The 27,166-nt window shown below is 54.9% G+C and overlaps 1 protein-coding gene across 2 annotated transcripts; it reads left to right on the top strand.

The window, feature by feature from the left end:
* Nucleotides 1-341: 341 nt before the first annotated feature.
* On the top strand, nucleotides 342-20,765 carry SERINC2 (serine incorporator 2). Of its 2 annotated transcripts, none has more exons than XM_047872507.1 (10): nucleotides 342-461; nucleotides 9,091-9,252; nucleotides 10,036-10,226; nucleotides 10,616-10,695; nucleotides 11,172-11,309; nucleotides 12,464-12,633; nucleotides 14,211-14,301; nucleotides 14,614-14,755; nucleotides 19,128-19,343; nucleotides 20,209-20,765. In XM_047872507.1, the coding sequence occupies exons 1-10, from the start codon at nucleotides 423-425 to the stop codon at nucleotides 20,342-20,344; spliced, it is 1,365 nt and encodes a 454-aa protein (XP_047728463.1). In that variant the 5' UTR covers nucleotides 342-422; the 3' UTR covers nucleotides 20,345-20,765. The 2 variants fall into 2 exon arrangements, with proteins under 2 accessions (XP_047728463.1, XP_047728464.1); XM_047872508.1 differs by lacking the exon at nucleotides 342-461 and adding an exon at nucleotides 8,869-8,915.
* The last annotated feature ends 6,401 nt before the right edge of the window (nucleotides 20,766-27,166 follow it).

Raw genomic sequence — 27,166 nt, 5'->3', positions numbered from 1 at the left:
GGTTTGGGGTGACCACAACTTGGCCTCAGCGCCTTGGGAGGGGGGCGGTGTTGTAAGGTCGCACCGTGGCCTCGTTCGGACTCGAACCCGGGTCTCGGTATTTCCAAACCCTCGCTTTGGACCAGGACTTGCACCCGGCACCCGGGGCAGAGTCGGGTCGGCGGCACGGCTCGCACGGCCGCGGGGAATCCTGGCCCCCCGCTCACTTTCCCTACCGGTCTCGCCCGGGCGCACCTGCCCCAGGTGAGTTTCGGGAGGCTCCGAGCGCCGCCGGAAAGCGACGAGCGGCTTCGGCAGGTGGGGCTGGGCGGGGCGGGGGCGGGGCCCGGCCGGGGCGGGGCGGGGGCGGGGCCAGGACGGGCGTCCGGAGCCCCAGCGAACCCGCCGCCGGCGCCCCGCGCCCCGCGCCCCGAGCCGCCGCCATGGGGGCCTGCCTGGGCGCCTGCTCCCTGCTCAGCTGCGTGAGTCCCGAGCCCCGAGCCCGCCCGCGCGCCGCCGGCTCCTTCTTTGGCCCCGCACTTTTGTCCCGTCGTCTTCCTCCAAATAGTTTCTTCTTTTTCCTTCCTCCAAACTTGTCTTTCGGGGCCCGCACCCCGCCACCTCGCCCCTCGGGTCCCCGTGTCCCTCGGTCCCCCCACCCCCATCCCGGACCCGCGAGCGCCGGGGACAGCTGGTGTCCGGGGCTCGGGTTACCGCCGGGGGGAGGGGTCGGGGCGCGCCAGGGTTGCGGGGGGAGGGGAGGGCCTTGGGCGGGCGCCCCTCCCGGGGACTGGGGACACTGAGGCCCAGAGCCCGGGGTGGGGGTGCGCGCCGCGGCCCCCGCTGGCCCAACTTCCTCGCGGGGCGCCCCTCGTCTCCCTCTCGGACATTATGATTCTTTGTGTGGCCCGCCTGGTCCCTGCCCCTCTCTGCGGTGTGTCTTTCTCTGTCCCTCCGGCAGTCCGTCCGTCAGCCTGTCGCCCTGCCCGCCTGCCTCAGTTTGTCCATGTGTATTTGTCTGACATCTGTTCCTGTCCGTTCGTTTATCCGACTGTCTTTGTCCGCCCGTGGCTGCTCCATCGGTTATTGTCTCACGGGTGTCTGTCCGTCTGTCCTACCGTCCAGTTCTGTCTCTCTGCGTCCGTCTCTGCCTCATTCAGCCTGGCTCACGCTAAGTGCCGGGCAGTTCCCCAAGGAACCCCAGCCCCTTCCCACTCTGGGCCCCATAGCCTGAAATGCGGGTGGGGAGGAAGCCCCCATCCGCCTTTCTAAGCCACCCCTGAGTGAGGTCGTTTTGGTTTGTCACCGCCACCGGGCCCAACTCTGGGTTGGAAAATCCAGGAATTGAGAGCCTGGGGGGAGTACCTGGGCGCCTGGGCCCAGGGACCTGGGGTGGGGGGCAGCCAGCCTCTGCTTTGGGGCCCGCAGCCAGCAAAGGGGAGGAGCTTCAGCCAGACCCCGGCTGGGAGGCCCCTTCTCCTTTCCCTCTTCCCAGCCCCCTCTCCTTTCCCTCTTCCCCTCATTAAACCCGAGGTTCATTCAGGCAGCTCCCTCCCCCTCTGCCCTACACAAAGAGGAACAGAGAGGAAGAGGGGGGTCTGGTGGCTGCTGAATCTCAGGACTTGCTTTCCTTTGTCCCTGATTTGTGTGTGCGTTAGGATGGGATGTAAGGGTGGCAACTTAGGGATCTAGCGATTTACTTCACAACCATTTTCTGAGAGTGATATCTGCACAGAAAAGCTGTAGAGTGGGTCTCTGGACAGTCCCTGTCCTCTCTGGGCCTCCATTTACCCACCTGTGAAGTCTGTGGGGGCGCACGTGTGCAGAATCAAGAGCTGGTCCCCGAGATCCCTTTCTGCCCAGTGAATTCTAGGTTTGGGCTGGCTCTCGTGGCCAAGAGGGGTTTGCTTCCTGGTGGGGGAGGGAGAGCTTCCTCCAAGTTGACCAGATTTCCATTTGGCTGCGCTAGCTTGGGAGTGGCACCCGTCGAGGGGCGACCTGCCAATCCCCTGTGCCTGGTCTCTCCGCCTCCTTCATAATGCCATTTGAGGAAGATTGAAAAGTGCCCCACCCAGTCCTGGCCAATAGTGAGCTATTGTTATTATCATCTTGGAACGGTGGGTGGGGAATTCCCTCTGGGGCCTAAGCTGGTCACTGAGTCACGGAATCCGACAAGGCTGAGACCAGAAGCCACATGACAGGTTTGCTCGAACCCTCAACACGCAGATGAAGAGAACTGCGGCTCAGAGAGGCTAGCTGACTTTCCAAAGGTTGCACAGTGAACGGATAGGGAACTGCACAGTCAAGATTAAAATCTGATTTCCTGGTCCAGGCGCTGTCCAGTGGTGGCACAGGCCAGCACTGCAGTGAGCACTATATATGTATCCCGTCATTCAGTCCTCACAGTGACCCCAGTGAGGTAGTTAATCATTCTCACAAATGATGAAACTGGATCAGAGAGGGAAGGTGATTTCTCCACAGCCACGCAGTATTAAGCGGTGCAGTTGGGTGTGACTGGACACTGATAACAACCTGTTTCAATGGAGATTTGCCCCATAGGAGCAAAGTTCTAATAGGGGGCTCCTGGGCATCTTTGGAACATTCTGGAGTCTGAGGATCCTTGGAGAAGACTTCTAGCCTTGACATATTTGCATCCGCCCATCATGCCCTTCGGTCAGCATTTGTATTGGGCCGAGCATGAGTCCTGGCTCAGAGAAGATAAGATGGTCCCACAACGGGATTCTCTCTTTCTCCCTTTGCCCCTCTCCCCTGCTCGTCCTCTCTCTCACTCTCTCTCTAAAATACATAAAATAAAATAAAGATGGGCGCACAACAGGATGGGAGTCACAGGGCAAGCCAGCACACGGCCGAATGTTTCGGGAGGGCCTCCTTGAATATCTGCCTGCCGTAGAATCTAATTCTCTGCCCTGTACGTGTGAGGGAGCAGGAAAGGGTCACACTATGGGACTCAGATCCTGGTGAGGGCAGTGACTTTGGCCCCTCCATCTCCTCTGCTTGTGTGACCGTGGGCAGTCCCTGGTCCCCTCTCCCTGGGGCTGAGAGATTAGGAAGTGGGGAGAACGGTGGGGCCTCTCTCAGTTGGGACGATTAAATGGAACTGAGATGAACACGCCAGTATATTTGGCAGGAAGCTGGCCTGCAGTGGCTACTCGAAGCACCCCAGGGTGGTAAAATGCTCAAGACCACATTCGAGGAAGTGGTCAAGCCCATGACATCCCAGCTGTCTGATTGTAGAGCCTGAGCTCTGTCTGAGCCACTTCACTGTCCTGCCCACAGGAGCCCATTTTATGGCAGAGGAAACTGAGTTCCACGGTGGGGAAAAGGCTATTACTCTTAGTGCTGCAGGGGGAAGTGAGCGTGCACTGAGTGTTTTGGGGGCTGATCTCTTCTCTCTTGTATTTCGTCTAGTCCTAGGTTGGCTCAGCCAGTAATGGGGCTGTTCATGAAGTCTACAAGGTGCATCCCATCCTTGCTGGGACCAGTTTTTTGTATCATTGTGGCAAAATATCCATAACATAAAATTTACCATTTTAGGGGTGCCCGGCTGGCTCAGTCTGTAGACCATGCAAGTCTTTTTTTTTTTTTTAATTTATTTATTGTTTAATTTACATCCAAGTTAGTTAGCATATGGAGCAACAATGATCTCAGGAACAGATTCCTTAATGCCCCTTCCCCATTTAGTCCATCCCTCCTCCCACCACCCCTCTAGCCACCCTCTGTTTGTTCTCTATATTTAAGAGTCTTTTCTGTTTTGTCCCCCTCCCTATTTTTATATTATTTTTGCTTCCCTTCCCTTATGTTCATCTGTTTTGTCTCTTAAAGTCCTCATATGAGTGAAGAACATGCAACTCTTGATCTCGGGGTTGTGAGTTTGAGCCCCAGGTTGGGTGTAGAGATTACTTAAGAATAAAATCTTAATGGGGCGCCTGTGCGTGGCCCAGTTAAGCGTCTGACTCCAGCTCAGGTCATGATCGCACAGTCATGTGAGTTCGAGCCCCGCGTCGGGCTCTGTGCTGACAGCTCAGAGCCTGGAGCCTGCTTGGGATTCTGTGTCTCCCTCTCTCTCTCTGCCCCTACCCCACTCGTGCTCTTTCGCTCTCAGAAATAAATAAACATTAAAAAAATTTTTTTTTCTTAAAAAGATTGCATTTTAACCTTTTATTTTTTGGTTTTCAAGGAACTAGGAAACATGGTATATATATTTAAAATGGAGGTCTGTTTTTATGATATCGAAATGATACCATCCCAGATGAACGAGAGGGGGAAATATCGTGGGTTAAAGCACACAACAAAAACTCTGGGATCTGTCTTCCTTCCCTTTTGGAATCTGTTCCACCAGCGCTCTCGCCCTGTTCCCAGAGGTACCGCCCACCACCCCCTCCGTCTGTCTTCCGTCTGTGCCCAAAGTGACATTTCTGTAATGCAGATCTGATGCTCTGCTTCCTCCGCACCAGTCTTGCTCATGGCTTTCAGGATAAAGTGCAGACTCCCTGGCACTGCCCGCAGGGACCTTGGCTGTCACTTCCGTCACCCCTGTAGCCTTTCTTGCCAGCTGCCCCGAAGCAACAGTGTTTCTCACAGCTTAGCAGGTGCCAATCCCCTTTTAGGAACACCTTTCCCTTCCCCACCTAGCTAAGTGCTCACTCTTCTTTGAAAACTGCCCCCTCCTTTTTCTTTCTTGTGGTGAAATCCACATCACATGAAACTGACCAGTGTAGCCATTTTTAAGTGTGGGGGTTCAGTTCACATTGTTGTGCTGCCAGCCCTCCATCTCCAGAACTTTTTAATCTTCCCAAATTGAAAACTCCCTGCCCATTCAGTAATAATCCCCACCTCCCTCTCCCCAGCCTCTGGTAACCCCCCAGTCTGCTCTCTGTCTTTCTGCTTTGTGTCACTCACTGTGATGTCCTCAAGGTTCTTCTGTGTTGTAGCATGTGTAGAGCTTCCTTCCCTTTTAAGGCTCAGTAATATTCCACTGTATGGATAGACCGCGTTTCGTGGTCTACGGATACTTGGTTGACTTCCACCTTTTGACTGTTGTGAATAACGCTATTATAAACTTGAGTGTGCAGATACCTGTTTGAGTCCTTGCTTTTGACTAATACCCAGAAGTGGAGGGCCAGTTGGTTTTAAACAATACAGCTTTATTTTTTTTTAATGTTTGTTTGTTTTTGAGAGACAGAGCACAAAAGTAGGGGAGGGGCAGAGAGGGAGAGAGACACACACACACACACACACACACACACACACACACAGAATCCGAAGTAGACTCCAGGCTCCCAGCTGTCAGCACAGAGCCTGACATGGGGCTCAAACCCACAAACCATGAGACGATGACTTGAGCTCCTCAAGTAGTGAGGTGAGCTCCTCGTTGTTGGCAGTGTGTGAACGGCAGGGGCTACCTTCCGGGTGATTCTTCATTAGAAAGTCTGGACCAGTTGAATGCCAAGGAGCCCTGCAGCCTGAAAACGCTGAGACGCGGGGCTACCTGATTCCCCTTCCCGAGGACCCGGCTGCTGCTGCTAGGACACAGCCAGTGTTCGGGTGCCTCTCTGTTGCTGCGGTTCCCCTGAGTGCATTTGGGGGAGGGGGTTTGTAATCGTAGCACAGGAGCAGCTCCGTGGCTGCCTTGGCTTCTCACATTGCATCATACATGTTAGTCCGTGTTGCTCTGCAGCCCGGTGACTTTTCTTTCCTGCCCCTGTTACGGTCCTTGGAGTAAATGGACCACCCCTGGCCCCTGGTGCAGGACATTTAGGTTATTTGCAGTCTTTTGAGATTCTCATAGGCCCGTAAAACCTAAAACTTTGCGTCCATTTTATTTTTGTCTTAATTTAAAACATTTTTTTAACGTTTGTTTACTTTTGAGAGCCGGGGAGGGGCAGAGAGAGAGGCAGACACAGAATCCCAAGCAGGCTCCAGGCTCTGAGCTGTCAGCACAGAGCCCAACTCCGGGTTTGAACTCACGGACCGCAAGATGATGACCTGAGCTGAAGTCGGACGCTTAACCAGGCGCCCCTTGTCTTCATTTAAAAGTTTTCTTCTTTAGTAATAAAATCAACTTTATTGAGGCATAATTTATATTGACTTCTGTTTAGCTACACGTACCCACTTAAGTATCATCTACGCATCTGCTGCATTCAGCAGAGAATCCCTCTTAGGGGACGACCACGATGTCTTGATGGGCATTTAGTTCTTTTCAGTTTTCCCCTAGTCCTTTCCTTGTGTGAACAGTGCCGCGATGGTCTTGCATGTGCGCGCGTGTATGCGTGTATGCACGTGTCTGCCCTCGCTCGCGGGAGCTGGTAGTTCTGTAAGAAGAGGTTCTTCTGGCAGCGATGCTGGAGGTGGAGTGACCCGGTCAGAATGTAGGAACGATTGATTGCAAGGTGCCCAAGAACCCACCGGAAAGCCGCTGGTGGTGGCGGCTGGTGTGTGTCTTTCTCTCCCCGGTCTGGTCTGTCTGGCTGCCGGCCCTGGGAAAATTCCGAGGTTTCGAGTGTCAGCAACACCTGGATTTTGATCTCCCGGAATTAGAGTGAATCGAAAGGCCAAGCCCCCTCCCCCTTCCCCGATTGCAGTGGGGAAGCTTTTCTTAGGTCTCAAACGGAGATGGTAACAAGCCAGAGCCAGGCTCTGACTCGGGCACCTCAACTTCTGGCTCCCGAGATCAGTGCTTGTGGGCCTCCGTTGGCTTTTTCTGGCATTGGAGGGACTGTTTTGACATTAAATGAGACTGCCATTGATGAGCTAGTGAGCCCTTGGTACAGACAGACATGAGCTCAAACCCCAGGTCTTCAGCTTACTTGCTATGTATCACCTTGGTCGTGTCGCCTGTCTGAGTCATTTTCCCCATTTGTACGTGAGAGGTTACGACACACTTACTCCATAGTGTCAGCGACACTTAATGTAGGTAAAGTGCTTGCTTACCAGGGTGCCTGGGACCAGATAACTCATAAAGGATAGCTGTCACTATCACTCCTTGGCTCTCAGCACCGCTGTCCACTTGCCGGGTGACTCTGGCACATTCTTAACCTCTCTGATCTCAGTTTCCTCATCTGTAAAATGAGACTCATAGCCAGTCTGTCTGATAGCCAGAATGTTCTTTATGTCTGTAAAACACTTTTCTGGCATTTGCTTGTCCCCTCACCCCCCAGAAGGTGGCCAGGGGTAGGAGGCAGGGCTTGCGGTGAGTGCCGCAACGTGTAACCGTGAGTTGCTGGACAAGTTATGATTTGGGCCATGAAGAAGCAATTCATTCTGCAAGTATTTCATTTCATTGTACTTGGCTGTGCGGGTGAGAGAGATGGGTAACGGGGCATTTCCAGGGGCGTTTCTATTCTTGGGAAGAAGGGAAGGGGAGACGGGAGGGCAGCTACATTTCAAGCAGAGTGTGCTGCGTGTCTGATGACCAGTCCAGAAAGTAGGGTGCTGGGTCCCTCTCAGCCTGCTCTCCGTAGAGCCAGTCTCGCAGTGTAAGGCTTTTCCTGTCCCCAGCTTTAACCCCTTGATGGATGCCCTCTGCTCTTAGGCTGCACATGGCTGCCGGGCCCCGCCAGCCTGGCCAACCTCGCCACTCCCTGCTCGCCAAAGCTTCCGTCACAACGGCCTCTTTCTCTTCCTCCATCGTCCGGCTCCTGCCTGCCCCAGAGCAGCCTCCGCCTCTGTTCCCTCTGTCTGGAACACTCTTTCTTCCCCTTGGTCGGGAGAGGGCCTCCTCATTCTTCAGCTCAGCTTAAATGTCACTTGTTCAGGGAGGGGACCCGCTACCCCCAGTCTAAAGTGGGCCCCCCTCAGTGACTCTCAGGGCAGCACCTACCAGGACAGGTGTAATGATCGTTGAGTGTGTTCCTGTAGGAGGGCAGAGCCGGTGTCTTTCTTGCTGTTGACTCTTAAATGCCTGGGTGAGGAGCTGGGGCTGTTTGGGGGAAGATAGACGGGTGACCAGGTATATCTGGTGGCGGGCTCGGTTCCCAGGAGGGTCAGCCTTCTTTTGGGGCGCCAGCTGTGAATACTGTGACATCAGCAGCCCCCAGAGTGATTTCAGCCAGTCCCAGGGAGGCCAGGGGCTGACTGGCGCCAGCTTGGGCAGAGGAGCCGGGAGAGGGAAAGGGTTAGACCGCCCCGGAGCAGGAAATCACAGCCACTCACAATTCTACATTCCATTCATTCAGCAGGCGTTTCTCTGAATGTTTCTTGAGGTCTTAACATATGTCTGGGGCTATGCCAGACACTTTGCCTTTGTTCACTAGGTAGTCACTGAGCTCCTGCTGTGAGCCAGGCGCTATCGCCCGCTTTCTGGGATGACCACAACCCCTGCCCTGGTGGAGCTGACGTGCTAGAAACGGGGGGGGGGGGGGGGAGGGGGGGGGACACACATGAATAAAATAGAAGGCTAGTCAGATGATAGTAAGTCCTATGGAGAGAAGCTAAGCAGGGAGCGGAGAAAGGAAGCCTGAGCGGGTTACAATTTAAAATTCCTGGGGCATGTGGTGACTCAGTTAGTTGAGTGTCCGGACTTCAGCTCAGGTCATGATCTCACAGTTCGTGAGTTCAAGCCCCGCATCGGATTTACTGCTGTCAGCTCAGAGCCCACTTCAGATCCTCAGTCTCCCCCACCCCGTCCCCTCCCTGCTCACTCCCTCTCAAAAATGAATAAAACATTAATAAAATGAAATAAAATTCCTGTGACAAGTAGGTACCGTTATGATTCCCACCTTATAGAAGGGGAAACTGAGGTTCAGAGAGGTTGAGTGAGTTAAATACGGTCACACAGCTTATCAGGGCTAGAGCTGGTCTTCTAGATGGATCGCTCTATCTATCTATCTATCTTTCTATCTTTTACCACTCTGCTTCCCCCTGCATCAGAAACAGTGTGACCCAACCTTTTCGAGGCTTGCTTTCCTCTGGGGCTGGTAAGTTAAATGGGATAATATCTGGGGAGGAGGTGCGCCCCTGTCTGGCAGGAGGAGGGCAGGCTCCGCCAGGATTCGGGGACAGAGAAGGGGTGGTGGTCATGGGTGCCCCTGCTCGGATGGGGAAGGGGAGAGGAGGCGGGGAGTAAGGGTGCCGTCCTGCCCTCCCCTGCAGGCGTCCTGCCTCTGCGGCTCTGCCCCCTGCATTCTGTGCAGCTGCTGTCCCTCCAGTCCTAACTCCACCGTGACCCGCCTCATCTTCACGGCCTTCCTCTTCCTGGGGGTGCTGGTGTCCATCATCATGCTGAGCCCTGGTGTGGAGAGTCAGCTCTACAAGGTGAGCGGCCCTGAGGGCAGGCAGGGGAGCGAGGTGGCCTGGAGGACTGGCCCGCAGCGAAGGCCCCGCTGCTGCAGGCTGGGGGTGCCCAGCCCTCTGAGGACGCTGGGCAGGAGTGACCCGGGTTGGTGACAGGGGCGTTTCTTCACGTGGGGAGGAGAGTTTGAACCTCACGTGGGAGTTCTGGTTTCTCATAAGTCTCCCTTGGAGAATCTTACTAATCATCGTTGTCCCCTGGACGCTGGCCCCGGGCCATGCTGTCCCCTCCTTAGTGCTCAAGCCCCGTTTGGGGTCCTCTCTTCCCTTCCTCTCCGCATTTCATAGCCTGGCACAGATCCAGGGCGACATTTAGGCCAGTGGCTCTGACACGTGTGCGCGCGTGTGAAGGTACGAATGCCCTGGGGAGTGTGCTAGAAATGCAGACTCTCAGCCCCCGCCTCAGAGACTCCGAGAGGGGCCCTGGAATCTCCGGGGGTTCTGATGTGGGTGATGGAGGAGAGCACTAGGGGGATCCCTGCTTTCGACAGAGCCATGAGGTCCTGAGGCTGCAGGTGCGACAGCAGGGAGACGCGCAGAGAGTAACGACCTGTGACTGGACCCTGTGTCCCCATCTGTCCCGGGTTGGGTGGGGGGGGGGGACGCTCACTCTCAGGAGTTCAGCCCCAGCGGTGGGCAGGGGTGCAGATGGAGGGGAAGGAGGGGGCTTCCCTCCTGGCAGGCCTTGGCAGAGTCGGCCCGGGGTTCCGGGGGCAGGGGCCCTCACGCTGCTCTCTCTCCCCTCAGCTGCCGTGGGTGTGTGAGGAGGGGGCCGGGACCCCCGTCGTCCTGCAGGGCCACATCGACTGTGGCTCCCTGCTCGGCCACCGCGCCGTCTACCGCATGTGCTTTGCGACGGCAGCCTTTTTCTCCCTCTTCACCCTGCTCATGCTCTGCGTGCGCAGCAGCCGGGACCCCAGGGCTGCCATCCAGAACGGGTGAGGGCGCCCCTGCCCGCAGCTAGGACCCCCTGCCCGACTCCAGCTCCAGGCCCTGCCCCCACTCAGGAGCCACCAAAGCACAGAGATCAGCTCAGTTAGTTGCTCCCACTTCTCAGATGAGTAAGTCAGAGAGGGCAAGAACATGCTAAGGCCACACAGCACTGTAGTGACACAGTTGGGGCAGGAACGTGGGTGATCACTGTCACTCCAGCTTGGTCCTTCCCTCTGCCCCTCAGGGTTTTTCAAGGGCCAGGACAGACTTTCTGTGCCCAGCGGACCAGTAGAAAGTCCCTCTTCACCTGTCCCAGTACCTGCTCTTTGGGGGTGGGAGTTCTGGGGCCCACCCCCCACTTAGCCCCCCTGGCTCTCCTCCCCACCCCCAATAGATTTTGGTTCTTTAAGTTCCTGGTCCTCGTGGGCATCACCGTGGGCGCATTCTACATCCCTGACGGCTCCTTCTCCAACGGTAGGCGGCCTTGGTGGGAGGGATGGGGGCTCCCAGGAGGGAGGTGGGGTCTCCAGAGGGAGGAGCACTGGTGGGGGTTGCTCTTTGCCTCGGCACACGGACCCCAGGCTGCTGGCCCGGTCGCTGCCCCCCGCCCCCCCCACCCAGGGAGACAGCACCCTGGTGCTTGGCCACATGGCCTTTAGACAACGTGGGCGGGGGGGCCTGCGGAACGTGCCTCAGCCTGACCCTGCCACCTGCCACGCAGCATCTCTGTGCATGGCTAGGGACATCCCTGAGGGCAGGGACTCTGCTGTTTCTCAGTGTCGCCATCGCAGGGGCGTGGCATGAACGGTTGTCGACTGGATAAATGTGTGTGAGAGGGAGACAACAGGAGTGTGCCTGCTGCGTAAATCCCAGGAAGCCCGGCACTCAGGCTGCTCCCCTACCGCCTCGCCTCCTCTCCCCTCACCTCTCCCTCCCCTCTCCCCACCCAGTCTGGTTCTACTGTGGTGTCGTGGGCTCCTTCCTCTTCATCCTCATCCAGCTGGTGCTGTTCATCGACTTCGCGCACTCCTGGAACCAGAGGTGGCTGGGCAAGGCCGAGGAACGTGACTCCCGGGCCTGGTATGCAGGTGAGCACCACCACTCAGCCTCCAGACCCCGGGGACTGGGACTTCCTGAGCGTCAGGGCGTCCCCGCAGCTACAGGAAAGCCTCGAGGGCATCTGGAACAGCCTCCTGCCCCAGGGCAGCAGTTGAACTGTCCAGGGCAGATGGAGGGAAGGGGCAGCTGGTTCTGGGGTCACTTGAGGGGATGGTCAGAGGAGACCCGAGCCAGAGAGGCCTTGGCGGGGTCTGAGTTCAGCGGTTCCCACAGGACGGGCCACGCACAGCCAGCCCAGACCCAGCCAAATGACACTCGGTCACTGAAGCCCCCGTGGCAGGATGGGTGCCTATTCAGCTGTCTTTCTGAGCTGATCAAGGAGAAAGGCTCACTCAGGAGCTGGTCTGGTTTCACGCCTCTCAGGCTGGTCTCTCTGACAGAGAGCAGGGCTTCAGCAGGTCACTATGCATCCAGTTGACTTTTCATTTTTTTTTAATTGCGAGAGAGAGAGAGAGAGAGAGAGAGAGAGAGAACAAGCAGGTGAGGGGCAGAGAGAGAGAGAGAGATTGAGAGAATCCCAACAGGCTCCGCACTGTCAGCGCAGAGCCCGATGTGGGGCTCGAACTCAAGAACCGTGAGATCATGACCTGAGCCAATATCAAGAGTTGGACACCCAACCAACTGAGCCACCCAGGAGCCCCTCCAGTTGACTTTAAAAAAAAATTTTTTTTTTTTTTAATGGTTGTCTATTTTTGAGACAAGGCAAGAGACAGAGTGCAAGCGGCCGAGGGGCAGACAGAGGGAGACACAGAATGTGAAGCAGGCTCCAGGCTCTGAACTGTCAGCACAAAGCCCGATGCGGGGCTCGAACTCACAAACCGTGAGATCATGACCTGAGCCAAAGTCGGACGCTTAATTGACTGAGCCACTCAGGTGCCCCTCCAGTTGGCTTTTTAAAAGACTGTTGTGTGTCTGTCATATTTCTTTGCATGGTTAACTTCTTTGTGGCAAGGGAGCCATCTCAGTTCAGGTGTTGGTGAATGGCAGACATCCAGGAGACTCCGATGTCATTCCTCCAATGAGGAAGCTGAGGGCTCACACAGGGGACTGCCCGACAAGCCCCCGGAGGGCTCGGGGCTCCCTGTGCCTCCTGACTCTGCTGCTTGCCACCCTTCCTGCCCAGGCCTCTTCTTCTTCACCCTCCTCTTCTACACGCTGTCCATTGCGGCCGTGACGCTATTGTTCATCTACTATACCCACCCCGGCCCCTGCTACGAGGGCAAGGTCTTCATCGGCCTCAACCTCACTCTCTGTGTCTGCGTCTCCATTGTCGCCGTCCTGCCCAAGGTCCAGGTGAGCCCGCCTGTCTTTGCCCATCCTGATGCCAGGCCCCTTGGTGTGTGGGACTTCTGGTGGGAACCTTGGGGTCCTGGGACGGGGCTGTTAGTCACAGAGGCTTGGGCTAAGAGTGTGGACTCCCAAGTCAGCCTCCCTGGGTTGGAGTCCCAGTTTGCACATCTACGTGCCGGGTGTCTTTAGGAAAGTGCCTTAACCTCTCTGTGCTTTTCTCTTCTCAAAGGTAAAAATGAGGATAATACCTAGTCTTTGGAGTTATTTGCAGGATGGAGATAGAGTTTGTGAACACACAGAACAGGGTCGGGAGTATAAGTATCCATCAGACATTAACTGTTGTTATCATTGTTGTCTTTATGGAAATCGGGAGACCGTCAGGGAGGACCACCGAGCAACGATTCCTAGACCCCTCAACAAGGGGTGCTGGGAGTTCCACAGTTTCTAGTCCCAGAACATCTAGGGTAATGGGTGGGGCTCCCCAGGTCATCGTGTGCTTTTCAGAAAGCCTCTGAGCCCAGGGGTGCCTCGTGGTTGGGGATCTCGCCCCACCAGGGACTTCACAGCTAGCTTGGGTAGCCTTTGAGGGTTCTTTAGCAGAAAGGTGGGGAACCTCCCTTCTGGTCAGAGCCTCTATTTCCAGGCGAGAAAACTGAAGCCCACAGAGGGTGATCCCTCTGTCCCAGCTCACACAGCAATCAGTATTCATTCAACAAATACTTCTGGAACACTTACTGTGTACCAGGCCCTCTTGTAGGTGGAGAAGAGGGGGAAGAGTAACAATAGCTTCCAGTCGATGGCATCTGTCCTGTCATTTAGTCGTGCGCCATCATCGTCCCCACTTTCCACTTTCATACTTTCTTGGAGGAGGAAAGACACTCGCCTGAGGTCACCCAGCTGGTAGGGGGCAGAGCTAGGGGTGGAACAGGCAGACTGGCTCCAGACCCTGTACTTTTTTTTTAAGTTAGTTTCTTTCTTTCTTTCTTTCTTTCTTTCTTTCTTTCTTTCTGAGATGGAGAGAACAAGCGGGGGCAGGGGCAGAGAGAGAGGGGGGAGAGAGAATCCCAAGCAGGCTCTGCACTCCCAGCGCGTAGCCTGATGTGGGGCTTGAACCCATGAACAGTGAGATCGTGACCTGAGCCAAAATCTAGAGTCGGATGCAGGCATAGCGAGTGCAAAGGCCCTGAGTGGGGGAGAGGGTTTGGTGGGTTCTGTGGACAGAGAGGAGGCCACTGTGGCTGCCCCGCGGTGGGAGGTGGGCGGGGAGGAGCTTGAGGGGGCGTGGCCAGGTGGAGAAAAAAACAGGGGTGAACCTGGAGGGCTTTAATTCAGAGTGAAACGTTCTCAGCAGGGGAGCGACTGAGATGATTTGTTAAGAGAGAGAATGGAGACTCCATGTTTGGGCAGCTGGGGTGGGTGGTGGGTGGCCTGGGTACTGTGTTTTCCCGAAGGGTATGGGGTGGGATGGCCCTAGGGTGCTGGGGCTTTCTGAGGTCCCCTGGTTGGGAGGGAGTGGGCTAGGTGTGGGTGGGGTGTCCCCCACGTCTGACGGGATCTTCCTGATGGATTGCCTCTGCCAGGACGCCCAGCCCAACTCGGGTCTGCTGCAGGCCTCCGTCATCACGCTCTACACCACATTTGTCACCTGGTTGGCCCTGTCCAGTGTCCCTGGTGAGTACAGGCCTGGATTTGAGGAAGCCTGGGCTCATTCCTGGGTCAGTAGCGACCTTCTGGGGGGGGCTGGAGACCCTCACAGGTGTCAGGGACACCTCAGCCCAGCCTGTTCCTCATGCTAGTCCTTCAGGGAGTGGGAGGACCCTCTCTGTTCCAGGATTTATTTCCCTGTCATCTGTCTGCTAAGTTCTGTCTGTCGCTGGGATTTGGATGGTCAGTTGTATGTCTGTCTGTCCATTTGGGTTGGCTGTCTGCCCTACCTCAGACCTGGCCTGCATGGGCTGAGGGTGACTGGTCTCCCATCCCTAGACCAGAAATGCAACCCTCACCTGCTGACCCACTTGAGCAACGGGACGATCCTGGCAGGCCCCGAGGGCTACGAGACTCACTGGTGGGATGCACCGAGCATCGTGGGGCTCATCATCTTTATCCTGTGCACCGTCTTCATCAGGTAGAGTGGGGGGTCTGGCTTCTGGGGAGGTGTCACGTTGGCGGGGCCTGATGGCGCGAGCAAGGGGAAGATGTGGGAGCCAAGACACCAGGCCGGGAGGCGCGCTCGACACGTGCATGTCTAGCATTGTGCTAGTGGAGAAACCGAGTCCCTCAGGGGGGCACAGCATGACTGGGCTGCGGAGGCAGGTTTGGACGCTGCCTCCTGGGCCAGGGACGCTTCTTGCCCATCCGGCTGGCACGTCAGCTCGGTAGGGGCAGGCGCCTGTGGGGGCAGGGGAGAAGCCTGGACTGGGGTCAGCAGGTACAGGCTCTGTCACTCACCTGCTGTGTGGTCTTTCTGAGCTTCAGTTTCCTCTTCATAAAAGGAAGAGGGTAACCTCTAATGCCCAGGGTGGTTGTGACCCCTACAGTGTCACCTGAGAGGGGGCAGCTCATACTTAAGATAACACAACTTAAAAAAATTTTTTTTAATGTCTATTTTTATTTTTGAGAGAGAGAGAGAGAGAGAGAGAGAGAGAGAGAGAGAGAGAACAACAGGGGGAAGGGCAGAAAGAGAGGGAGACACAGAGTCCAAAGCAGGCTCCAGGCTCCAAGCACAGAGCTCAATGCAGGGCTCAAACCCACGAACCGTGAGATCATGACCTGAGCCGAACTAGATGCCCAATCGGCTGAGACACCCAGACACCCACATAACAACTTTTTTTTTTAATCTATTTTTTAAATTTTATTTTTTACATTTACATCCAAATTAGTTACCATATAGTGCAACAATGATTTCTGGAGTAGATTCCTTAATGCCCCTTACCCATTTAGCCCATCCCCCCTCCCACAACCCCTCCAGTAACCCTCTGTTTGTTCTCCATATTTAAGAGTCTCTTATGTTTTGTCCCCCTCCTTGTTTTTATATTATTTTTGCTTCCCTTCCCGTGTGTTCATCTGTTCTGTGTCTTAAAGTCCTCATATGAGTGAAGTCATATGATATTCGTCTTTCTCTGACTGACTAATTCCGCTTAGCATAATACCCTCCAGTTCCATCCATGTAGTTGCAAATGGCAAGATTTCGTTCTCTTTGATTGCCAAGTAATACTCCATTGTATATATATATATGTATACACACATATATATATACCACATCTTCTTTATCCATTCATCTATCGATGGACATTTGGGCTCTTTCCATACTTTGGCTATTGTCGATACTACGGCTATAAACATGGGGGTGCATGTGTCCCTTCGAAACAGCACACCTGTATCCCGTGGATAAATACTTAGTGGTGCAATTGCTGGGTCCTAGGGCAGTTCTATTTTTAATTTTTTGAGGAATTTCCATCCTGTTTTCCAGAGCGGCTGCACCAGCTTGCATTCCTGCCAGCAGTGCAAAAGAGATCCTCTTTCCCCGCATCCTCGCCAACATCTGTTGTTGCCTGAGTTGTTCATGTTAGCCATTCTGACAGGTGTGAGGTGGTATCTCGTTGTGGTTTTGATTTGTATTTCCCTGATGATGAGTGATGTTGAGCAGTTGTTCATGTGTCGGTTGGCCATCTAGATGTCTTCTTTGGAGAAGTGTCTATTCATGTCTTTTGCCCATTTCTTCACTGGATTATTTTTTTCTTTGAGTGTTGAGTTTGATAAGTTCTTTATAGATTTTGGATACTAACCCTTTATATCCGATATGTCATTTACAAATATCTTCTGCCATTCCGTTGGTTGCCTTTTAGTTTTGCTGATTGTTTCCTTTGCTGTGCAGCAGCTTTTTATTTTGATGAGGTCCCAGTAGTTCATTTTTGCTTTGGTTCCCTTGCCTCTGGAGACGTGTTGAGTAAGAAGTTGCTGTGGGCAAGATCAAAGAGGTTTTTACCTGCTTTCTCCTCGGGCATTTTGGTGGCTTCCCGTCTTACATTTAGGTCTTTCCTCCATTTTGAGTTTATTTGTGTGTCTGGTGTAAGCAAGTGGTCCAGGTTCATTCTTCTGCGTGCCGCTGTCCAGTTTTCCCAGCCCCACTTGCTGAAGAGACTGTCTTTATTCCACTGGATATTCTTTCCTGCTTTGTCAAAGATCGGTTGGCCGTACGTTTGTGGGTCCATTTCTGGGTTCTCTGTTCTGTTCCATTGATCTGAGTGTCTGTTGTTTGTGCCAATTACAACTTTTTTTAAAGGGGCATCTTAGCAAGTGTTTATCGGTATGGACCCTGGAGCCAAACTGCCTGTGTTTGAACCTGTCACTGCCACTCACCAACAGCGTGATCTCTGGCAGGTCACTTAACCTTTCTTTCTGTGCCTTAGTTTGCTGATCTGTAAAATAAGGATAAAAATAGTACCTACTTCACTGGATTGTTGAAAGATTATAGATGAGTCAGTATGTATAAGGCACTTAGAAAAGAACTTGGCAGGGAGTGGGAGCCAAGTGTTTGCTTTAATTGCCAATAGCTGTGAACATTTATTTGCACAGCTGGGTGGCGGTGAGTGACTGTTTTGTGAGGGTCACCAGACGCTAATACCGAGCAGAACTGCTGTTTACGCTCAATCTGGCTGACTCATTACTGCCTCCTCGAGGCCCCACATGGCTCCCAGCGCCGCTTCCCATGTCTCCCCTCACGGCCAGGAGGGAGCCTCTGTGCTCCTCCTCTCTTCTCCCCGAGTCGTCCATCCCGGTCAGGGCCCGTTCCCCTAAGAGCAGCACACCTGTCTCGGAACATTTTGAGGCCGTCGCACATTTTGTTTTGTTTTGACCATTTTTTCAAAACCCTTTCTCCAAGCCAAGCCTGGGCAGTTCGCAAACGTCTCTCTTCATCACCTCCTTTGATCCCTTTTTCAACCTGGAAAGGCCCACATCACCTCCAATTTGCAGAAAAGGAAACTGGAGGGCCAGGAGGAGCAGCCGCCTGTCTGAGGCCATGAGCATGCAGTGGCCGCAGACTTTGAGGACATGTTCCCCGCTGGTGGCGATCCAGGCACCGAGCTGTTGCCCACTGCTTCCGGAACGCACGCCTCCCCGGCCTGTGGTCACTGGGCAGCGGCTCTGAGAGCCCCGGGGCCTGTCTGTTCTTTTTTAATTTTTATCTTTCTTATTATGTTGATATATTTATTTTTTGAGAGAGAGAGAGAGAGAGCAAGCCGGGGAGGGGCAGAGAGAGAGAGAGAGAGAAGAGAAATCCCAAGTAGGCTGCATGCTGTCAGCACAGAGCCTGGTGTGGGGCTCAAACCCACGAACCATGAGCTCATGACCTGAGCCAAAACCAAGAGTCAGATGCTTAAATGACCGAGCCATCCAGGCACCCCAGGGGCCTGTCTGCTCTTAGCATGGTTCTTAGAACCCAGGAAGCAAAGAAGTGTGAACAGCTATGCCCAGCTACGTCCCTGGGACCTGGGCTCCTGTGTATTAGATGTCAGCATGATGTTTTGGTGATCGGGGTCAGCGAAAGCTCAGTCAGTGGCTTCTCCACTTGATGGGGTGGGGCTGCGGCCCAGAGCTCCTTCTTGTCACTTTTTTTCTAAATGCAAGTTGGATCCGCAAAATTGCCTTGTGTCTCAAACTATTAAATACTGTTAAAAATACCAAGACCTCGGGGCGCCTGGGTGGCGCAGTCGGTTAAGCGTCCGACTTCAGCCAGGTCACGATCTCGCGGTCCGTGAGTTGGAGCCCCGCGTCGGGCTCTGGGCTGATGGCTCAGAGCCTGGAGCCTGTTTCCGATTCTGTGACTCCCTCTCTCTCTGCCCCTCCCCCGTTCGTGCTCTGTCTCTCTCTGTCCCAAAAATAAATAAACGTTGAAAAAAAAAATTAAAAAAAAAAAAATACCAAGACCTCATTACAGAAAAGAAATGACAAAAAACCATTACTCTTGTATTTTTAAATTATAAACATGAAGAAAGGGGACATAATTGGTAAAACCGCTCACCCAGTAGAAGGAAAACGAACTTGATAGCAAATGAGCGTTCTTAATGATTAACATTATTAGTGAATGTCATACCTGGCATGGCACTGGCGGTACTGGGTGCTCAGTACCGGTTTACAGACCTGGCGAGTGGACAACCTGAGTGACAGTGCTTGTTTCTTTAGTTTATACCCTGTGCCGGGCATAGTGCGAGGGGCTTTACCTTATTAATCCTCCTGGCAAGCCTACGAGGGAGGTGCCGTTCTCCCCAGTTTTACAGAGGCTCAGAGAGGTTACGTGTCTTGCCTCAGGCCACGGAGGGAGTGGGAGTGGAGTTCAGAGTCAAAGCAGTTAGATAATTTCTGGGCCCAGCGCCTAACCAGCAGGTCACCGGGCCCCGAGGTTCCAGAACCGTCGTGCCCGTTGCTGTGACCGACCCCCCGGGCTCACGAGGCCGCCCGGAACTGCCCACCTGCCTCCTTCCTCCCTCCCCCTGCAGTCTGCGCTCCTCGGACCACCGGCAGGTTAACAACCTGATGCAGACAGAGGAGTGCCCGTCCGCTCTGGAGGCCACGCAGCAGCAGCAGGTGGCGACCTGCGGGGGCCGGGCCTTCGACAATGAGCACGATGGCGTCACCTACAGCTACTCTTTCTTCCACTTCTGCCTGGTGCTCGCGTCCCTGCACATAATGATGACGCTCACCAACTGGTACAGGTGCGTGCAGCCTGGCCGCGCACGGATGGAACCCGCCGTGCCAGGATGTGTGGGGCACACGTGTCCTCTCCTCTGGCCCCTCCCTGGGTTCTTCCTGATGCTCAAGGCTTGGGTGATGTCCAGGACCCTCCACAGAGCCTGCCCGTCCGTGCCCCAGCTTCCCTGCTCGGCAGCTGGCACCTTCACTAAGCCCCTGAGAAGGAGGCGACCACGGGCTTGTGCAGGGCACATGGGGGTGTACAGATCATGGGTGGTGATTTGCATTCTGAGGTCAGAGTTGGGATTCACGGCGGGAGGGTTAGGATTTAGGGTGTGGGGTTAGAATCAAAGTCACAGGGTCAAGAGTAAGAGTCATGAGGTCAAGGGTTGGGATTGGGCACACACAAAGTCACAGATTTGGCCATTGGGTTAAAATTGGGGCTAGCAGGCCGTAAAGCCAGGATTAAAGTTTCCAGGTCAAGGAGCTATGATTTAAGAGTCAAGGGGCAGATTTAAGGTCAGAGATATCAGAACTTGGTCATAAGACCAGGGGCCAGGGATGGAGTTACAGGATTGAGGGTCAGAGGCCAGGTTGGAGGTCAGGACTGGAGCTCCAGGGTCCCCAAGTGAGGTTATAACATAGTCTAGGACGGGGTCAGTGTTGAAATTGAGGTCAGGGTCAGGTCGGTGGTATTTGTCGAAAGCTACATCTGGGGTCAAAGACATAGCTAAGGCCGGGTGTCAAACCTATCAAGAGAGGGGGGCTAGGGTTACAGAGTCAGAGCCAGAGTCGAGGTCAGAGGTCGCACCGGGGTCGTAAGGGCAGGGCCAGATCTGCGGTCATGGCGCCGGGGGCCCGGCTCACTGGGATCATGGTGTGTCGCAGACCCGGCGAGGCCCGGAAGATGATCAGCACGTGGACGGCCGTGTGGGTGAAGATCTGTGCCAGCTGGGCGGGGTTGCTCCTCTACCTGTGGACCCTGGTGGCCCCCCTCCTCCTGCCGAACCGAGACTTCAGCTGAGGCGGCCCCCTGCAGCCAGCCCGCTCGGAGTCTCCGGGCTCAGTGAGTCTGCCACGCTGAGCCCCTACCCCTACCCTCCTCCAGGACTCGCCTCTGAGCTGGGCCCCCTGTTCTTAGTGCCTTCAGGGATGAGATCCGGACCACAGAGCTGCCTCTTCCTTACCTTTGTCCCCTGTCACCTGTACTTCCCCTCTTGGGAAAAAAAGGGCCCCTTATGCTCAGGCTCCCCAGGAGAGGGTCCTGAAGGAGAGAAGCACTCAGAGCCACTCGGAGAGTGGGAGCACTCCCCACGATGGGGTGCCCAGCACTGAGGCCTGGATATTCCTGACCACGTCCCCCAGGGCACCCCGCCCCCTTCCCGGACTCCGTGCCTTACCGAGTCTCCAAGAATTTATGCAATAAACAAGCCAGTGCACGTGCCTCCCCATGTTCTGTGCCCCTCACCCTGGGTGCGGCCCCCATGCCATCTGGGGCCAGTGTGGGGGTGGACACAGAATGTCAGAGCTGAGGGGGTCAGAGGAGGGACCTGGGCTCTGTTCTGTAGGTCATGGGGAGCCTTGGGGTGGAGGCGGGACAGGCTACTGGAGAAGGAGAGGCTTTGGAAAAAGGAAGTCTGGGGGCCAGGGAAGGGCCTGGAACAGTGTCTGCACGAAGGGTGGTGAGGCCAGAATCAGGCTGGAGAGGGGAGTTTGTGCAGGGTGGCTGAGGAGGCCATCTTTGGTGTCCTACCAGTGCCAGCCCTGAGCCCCTGCCCACCTCTGGCCTGCCTCCAGGGTCCTACTCCTTCCTGCTGTAGTCGTAGTCCTTGCCACCTGCTTTGGGTCAGGTGCCTTAGGGAACGCGGAGAAGAATCTGACCCATCACCCAGACTCAGTGTGCTGTGGAGAAGAGCGTGCACTTGAGTCAGCCAAGCTGGCTTGGACCCAGTGAATCTTGGAAGCCGTGGGGCTTCTGTGGGACTCCAGGCAAGTCTTTCCCCTCTGGGCCCTGGCTCTTCATCAGCCGGGAAAACGCCGCCCACTCCCAAGCTGTTGGGAGGCACGGATGAAGCAGCCTCCGTGACATGCCTGGCAGGTGCTCAAAGAGTATGATCAGTTCCCATCTCCGAAGGTGCACGGTGATGCAGGGAGGGAGAGGGGCTACAGACAGGCTCCTGGTTCGGCCCCAGGGCCTGGTGTGAGCCGACGACTGACCGTAGGCCAGGCATCGCTTCCATGTGTGGATGTGACAGATCGGCATGGACGTGACTGGGTTTGCCGGGTGCTGGGGGTGCAGTGGCCAGGGACACGTCTTCCAGGGAGCTCCTGGATCATGGGGGGGGGGGGGTGCAGGGGTGGAGGCAGCACAGGTGCACAGGGGTGCACTGCGGGGACACCTGACACGGGCCAGGAGTCAGGCCAGACATTCTGAAGAATGCGGGGAAGCCAGCCAGGTCAAGAGGAATGGGAGAAGGCAGAGGGGACATCATGTGAGCAAGAGAGAAAGTCGGGGAGGGAGCCTGGGTGGTTCAGTAGCTTGAGCATCAGGCTCTTGATTTTGGCTCAGGTCATGATCCCAGGGTCATGAGATAGAGCCTGCTTGGGATTCCCTCTGTCTGTCTGTCTGTCTGTCTCTCTTCCTCTGCCTCTCCCCTGACCGCGCATGCTCTCAATCTCTCTAAAACAAAAAATAAATAAGTGAAAAATTCTTAGAGAGAGAGAGGGAGAGAGGCGTTCCAGGATAATGAGGAGTGCGGGGTGGCTGGTGTGCAGGGCATGGCGGTGGGGGGCGGTCAGGAGTCGGTGTGAGCTGGGAGAGATGGGCTGGGCCGGGATCATACAGGCCCTCGGGGGCCATTGTTGAAGAGATCAGATGTTATCTTCAGTGTAGAGGGGAACCATGGAGGGTTTTGGAGCAGGGTAGGAGCGGTGAAGGTGGGAGGCAATCACGGGGAAGCCCCAGAAGGCTTCGAGCTGAGCAGTGACATGGACGGGTTGTTATCTTAGAAGGATTCCCCTGGATGAAATGGATGAGCTGGGACAGGTGCCAGGGCCCGGGAAAGAAGGCAGGGGGTGGGGGTGTGGTCTGGAGCGGGGCCCAGGAAGGCTTCTCTCAACCCTGGGACAGACCCCGGGGATGCTGTTGGCCCTGGGTGCCTTTCAGCCCAAGGAAACCCTCTCCATGAGGCAGCCTGTTCCTTCCCCCACCCACCCCGCCCAACATTTCATTTGTTTCCTCATTTCACCTTCGGGAGAAAAAGCCCACGCTGTGCGCCTGCTAACCTTTCTTACGAGCTTGTAGAAGCGGACCGTTTTGTCCTGCTTTTGTGTCCTGTTGCTGTATAGTCTTCAAGTCATTCATTCGACAAACATGCACCGAGCGTGAGTTCTGGGCCAGGGTCCGGGCCGGGGGCGGGCCTGGCAGGGAAGGAGGCGGAGGCCAGGCTGAAGAGTCTGGATCCCTGGCTAAGGAGTTTCAGGTCCCAACTTGGGGGTCACCGCCTCTGAGAAGCCACCTGGGTTTCTCTCAGACAGCCCCCAGCGGTATTTCCCCAGTCCCTGTTCTGCCCTCCAGGAAGGCGATGGCCACACTCACTCACCTGGCCATGGAATGACTCTCTGGGCCGAGCGAGCGTGAAGCCCGCAGATCACGTGGGGCAACGGGCAGTGCGGTGTACTGGAAAGCTCGGTGGGCTCCGCTCCGGTCCTCTCTGCACGGCCGCCACACCTTGGGACCTTTGGCAGCTCTGTCGCGGCCTCTGAGCCTCAGCTGCAGCTTCGGTACAATGGCAGCCGTAGCGGTTCTGCAAACCATAAAAGCATGGTGCCCCGGTGGGCCGCGCGGTGTGGTAACGCAGCAGACCTTCCCAATCCCCTCCTCCCTTCCCTGCCACCCTCGCAGGGGCTGGCGAAGTCCGCCGGTCACTTTGCAGCTTCCCTGAGAGAAGGGGGCATCTGACAACATTGTGGCCGATGACAGCCAAGTGGGATGGTAAGGAGCCATTCTAGGGGAGGGGCTGCTTCTCTTACGAGGCACTGTTTGTCCCCCACCCGCCCCCCCTCCTGTCTGAACACAAAATGTGATGCCTGGGGCTATGGCAGCCTCCCCTGGGACCGTGAGGCACCGAGCTTGACCATGGGAACCCAACAGAGGGAGAGGACCGTGGGGCGAGAGACAGAAGGAGTCTGGGTCCTCGGTGCACCCTTGAGCTGCTGCCTGTCTCCACGCTTCTGTGACGCGAGGAAAACCAATGTCAATATATTGGAGGCCCTGTTGATTGGGTATACGGTTCCCTGCAGCTGAATGTATTTCTGGCATAACATGTGACGTGATCGTTAATTTTAGTGATAATAAAAACGATAAACAAGAGAAACTATCCCAGGACTGTTGGGTAGCCATAGTGTAGCATGCACACTCATAGATACGGATATATTTATAAATAAATGTATATATTATGTACTTATATACCATGCATGTCTGTTTAGTAGCAGGAGAAACTGTGACGAGATCGTTTTTTGAGACACTGATTTTTCTGTGCTCTCCCAAACACACGCGGGAGAAGAAAGTTCTAGATCTCGCTGCCTTGGGGGAGGTTTGAGGGAGAGCGGGAAGCGGGAGGGAGAGGTTACCTGCGAAATAACCCTTCCCTTCCTACCTTTGGTATCCAAAAGCCCAGTCTGTTGAGAAGCTTCTGGGCAGTGGGGGAGGGGCAGTGAGGGGGCAGCACAGGTGCCTCCTTCTGGAGGGAGAGGAGAGAGGAAGAGCTCCTGCAGAAACTCGATGAGAGATGAGGCCATTTCTCCCAGACCCTAAAGCAGTTCTCTGTGACAGAAGAGGGGGTAGGGCGCTGTGGGTTCTGTTAGCAAGGGTGGGGGTCCCGGTTTCCTGCTGAGCTGGGGGAGCTGGGCAGAGCCTGGGGGAGCTGCTGGGACCTGGGGAGGGGTGTGTGTGGAGGGAGTGGAAGCTCAGTTTCCACCCGGCGACTGGTCTCGCCCGCTCTCCCCACTCCCCGCCTCGCTGCTGCACGTGACCCCAGGACTTTTGCACTTATCTTGGAGGGGCAAACAAACAGTACAAGAGTGTGAAAAGCATTTATCTGCTTCGCTTTTTCAAGCAGCAGCGGAGGATTCTATTGAATGAATATGATTTATTTCACTAAGCCTCAGTTGACGGGCATTTACATTGTCTTCGGCGGTTTTCTTTTTTCTGTTTTCTTTTGCCTTTGCTGCTGGCTTTGAATCTGAGACCAACAGAGTAGATGAAGTCTACTCACAGCGTGGCTAGGCCGAGGCTGTGCAGTGAGAGGGCAGGCCCGCCCCGGTGCTGAAGGGCTGAAGCATCATGGTGAGGGGTGCGTGGCAGACGTGGGAAGGCCCAGGCTTCAGAGATTGCAGACTGGAGACCAGCAAGTGGGTCTGGTCTGGCCCTTCCTGCCTTTAATTTTTTTTTTTTAACGTTTATTTATTTTTGAGACAGAGAGAGACAGAGCATGAACGGGGGAGGGTCAGAGAGAGAGGGAGACACAGAATCGGAAACAGGCTCCAGGCTCTGAGCTGTCAGCACAGAGCCCGACGCGGGGCTCCAACTCACGGACCGCGAGATCATGACCCGAGCCGAAGTCGGCCGCTTAACCGACTGAGCCACCCAGGCGCCCCTGGCCCTTGCTGCCTTTAAAACAAGAACCATCGCAAGGGTTGTGGTGTCTTTCTGTGGAGCACACCCTCCCTCAACCTGTCCCCTCCTCAGTGTCTGCCTGCTGCCTCATCGTGTCAGTGCCCCGCCCGGCCCACGATGACCTCTGTTGGCAGCCCTGATGCAGGGCCAGGGGACCGTGGCTGGGGCACTGCGGGGGCCTGAGACCTGTCCTCCCTCCTCTGAAATGCCTCAGGCGCAATGGGCTTGGTTGGCCTCAGCCTTTCCCTGTTCTGTTTCCCAGGGGTCCCAGGCTGGAAGGGCCCTTGGGACGGGCAGTGCCCTGTGGTGGCCAGATCCTGGGTTTGGATTCTGGCAGGCCTGGCTCCCGTCCTGGCCTCTCCTCTCCCCTCGGCTTCCTTTCCAGTCAACGGGAGTCCCTGCCCTGCGGGGTCCTGTTTAACTTCAGCTGCGAGCAGCGCCGGACATCCTGCTCACGTACTCATTCGTCCCACGTGCCCAGGGCGCCAGAACTCCACGCACAAGACCATCCCAGTTCCGACACCAGTTGCAAAGTCAAGGGTACCAAAGGTTGGTTATTCACTAGAAGGACTCACCGAACTCACTGAAAGCTGCTATACTCACAGTTACAGTTTATGATAGGAAAGGGGCAAAGATGAAAATCAGCCAGGGAGAAGATTCTGTGAAAATCAATCAAGGGAAACCTCATGAAAGTGGAGTGGAGAGGCCAGAAGGGGGAGCTTTCCTGGGCTACCAACTCAGTGTGGATCCCAGGAAGAACTGTCAGAATCATCAGTTACAGGCCCCCCACAGGAAAAGCTGTACATTCCATTTCCTACAAGAAATTGACCGCCTCAGCCACTCAGCCAATGAGAAACCACCATTGCCCTGAGTTCTTGCTTTTTCTCCAGTGGACTTTTGTTCAAAACCGTCCCTCCTGACTTCCTTCTTCTCCATAAAACAACATTCCTCTTTTTTGTTTGTTGGCTTAGCCTACGGTTTGTGCCATAGCTTGCTTGTCCCGAATTATCTGATAACCCCCGAATAAGCCTATTTTTTGGCTGGCAAAATAACTGTTTTGTTTTTAAGGTCAATGACACGCAGGGTGGAATCCGAGGAAGCATCAGATGCTGAGCTTCCATTGCCCCCTTCCCCACGAGGTCGGGATGCATTCATTCCCCTGCGTCCACATGCGACAATGTGCACGGAACACTGCCAGTGAGGCAGCTCACCTGAACTCTGGTGTTCAGAGTTTTGGCTGGCCTCCATTATGCAGGCAGGATTGACTGAGTGAGGACTGGTTGATCCCAGTCTCCAGGTCAACTGATAAAACGTGGGACCCAACCTCCCACCCTAAATCATGTGCTTCGTCTTTCCCGGTGGGGCCAGCCCCTACCCTAAATTGCATTGTTACTCCCTGGCTAGTCCCAAACCTCCAGGCGAGCAGAGATTGCTGGCCAGGAGCTGAAGGCAGAGGTCAGACCCCTTTTCGGCAAGGTTAAAATCTATTTTTTTTCCAGCTTTATTGAGACATAACTGACATATAACATTGTATAAGTTGGAGGTGTACAATATGTTGATTTGCTAACCCTTACAAATTGCAGAATGATTACCATCAGAGTCCTAGCCACCATGCCCATCCTATCACATAGTTACCATTTCTTTTTGGTGGTGAGAACTCTTTTTAAGATCTACTCTCTTTACAACACGCAAGCATATGATACAGTACTATTAGCTATAATCACCATGCTGTATGTTACGTACCCAAACCTGTACTGGGAGTTATTCCCTTTGACCACTCTCACTCCACTTCTCCCATTCTCAATCCCTGGTAACCATTAAATTCTTTATTACTTACAAGATCAGTCTGGAAAATGACATGACTTTTGGACCTCGGAAGGTCTCAGAGGAGCCGCCCTGCCTCTGCCCACACTTCCAGCCTGAGCAGTCTGGGGCTGGCAGGTTGAGGACTTAGGAGGAAACACAGCTAAGACTTAATGGGGATTTCCTGCCGGCTCAGCCCTTCCCATGCACTACACCGTCAAACCCTCTCACCTTCTCCACGAGCAGGAAATATTCCTGGCCTCATTTTGGGTGTGAGAAAACCAAGGCAAGGAGGGGTTTATAACTCATTCAACACACACAGCTAGTAAGGGGAGAGCCTAGGATTTTGACATGTGTGGGTGACAC

This window comes from Prionailurus viverrinus, chromosome C1 (assembly GCF_022837055.1).
Source record: "Prionailurus viverrinus isolate Anna chromosome C1, UM_Priviv_1.0, whole genome shotgun sequence".
Lineage (NCBI taxonomy): Eukaryota > Metazoa > Chordata > Mammalia > Carnivora > Felidae > Prionailurus > Prionailurus viverrinus.
The sequence above is the reverse complement of the archived record's forward strand: the minus strand, read 5'-3'. Positions and strand labels throughout refer to the sequence as shown.

Coding starts and splice junctions, on each gene's coding strand:
- SERINC2 (XM_047872507.1), top strand. CDS start 423: ATGGGGGCCTGCCTGGGCGCCTGCTCCCTGCTCAGCTGC. Junction 10,696..11,171: donor TGACGGCTCCTTCTCCAACG/GTAGGCGGCCTT, acceptor CTCCCCACCCAG/TCTGGTTCTACTGTGGTGTC. Junction 14,302..14,613: donor GGCCCTGTCCAGTGTCCCTG/GTGAGTACAGGC, acceptor TCCCATCCCTAG/ACCAGAAATGCAACCCTCAC.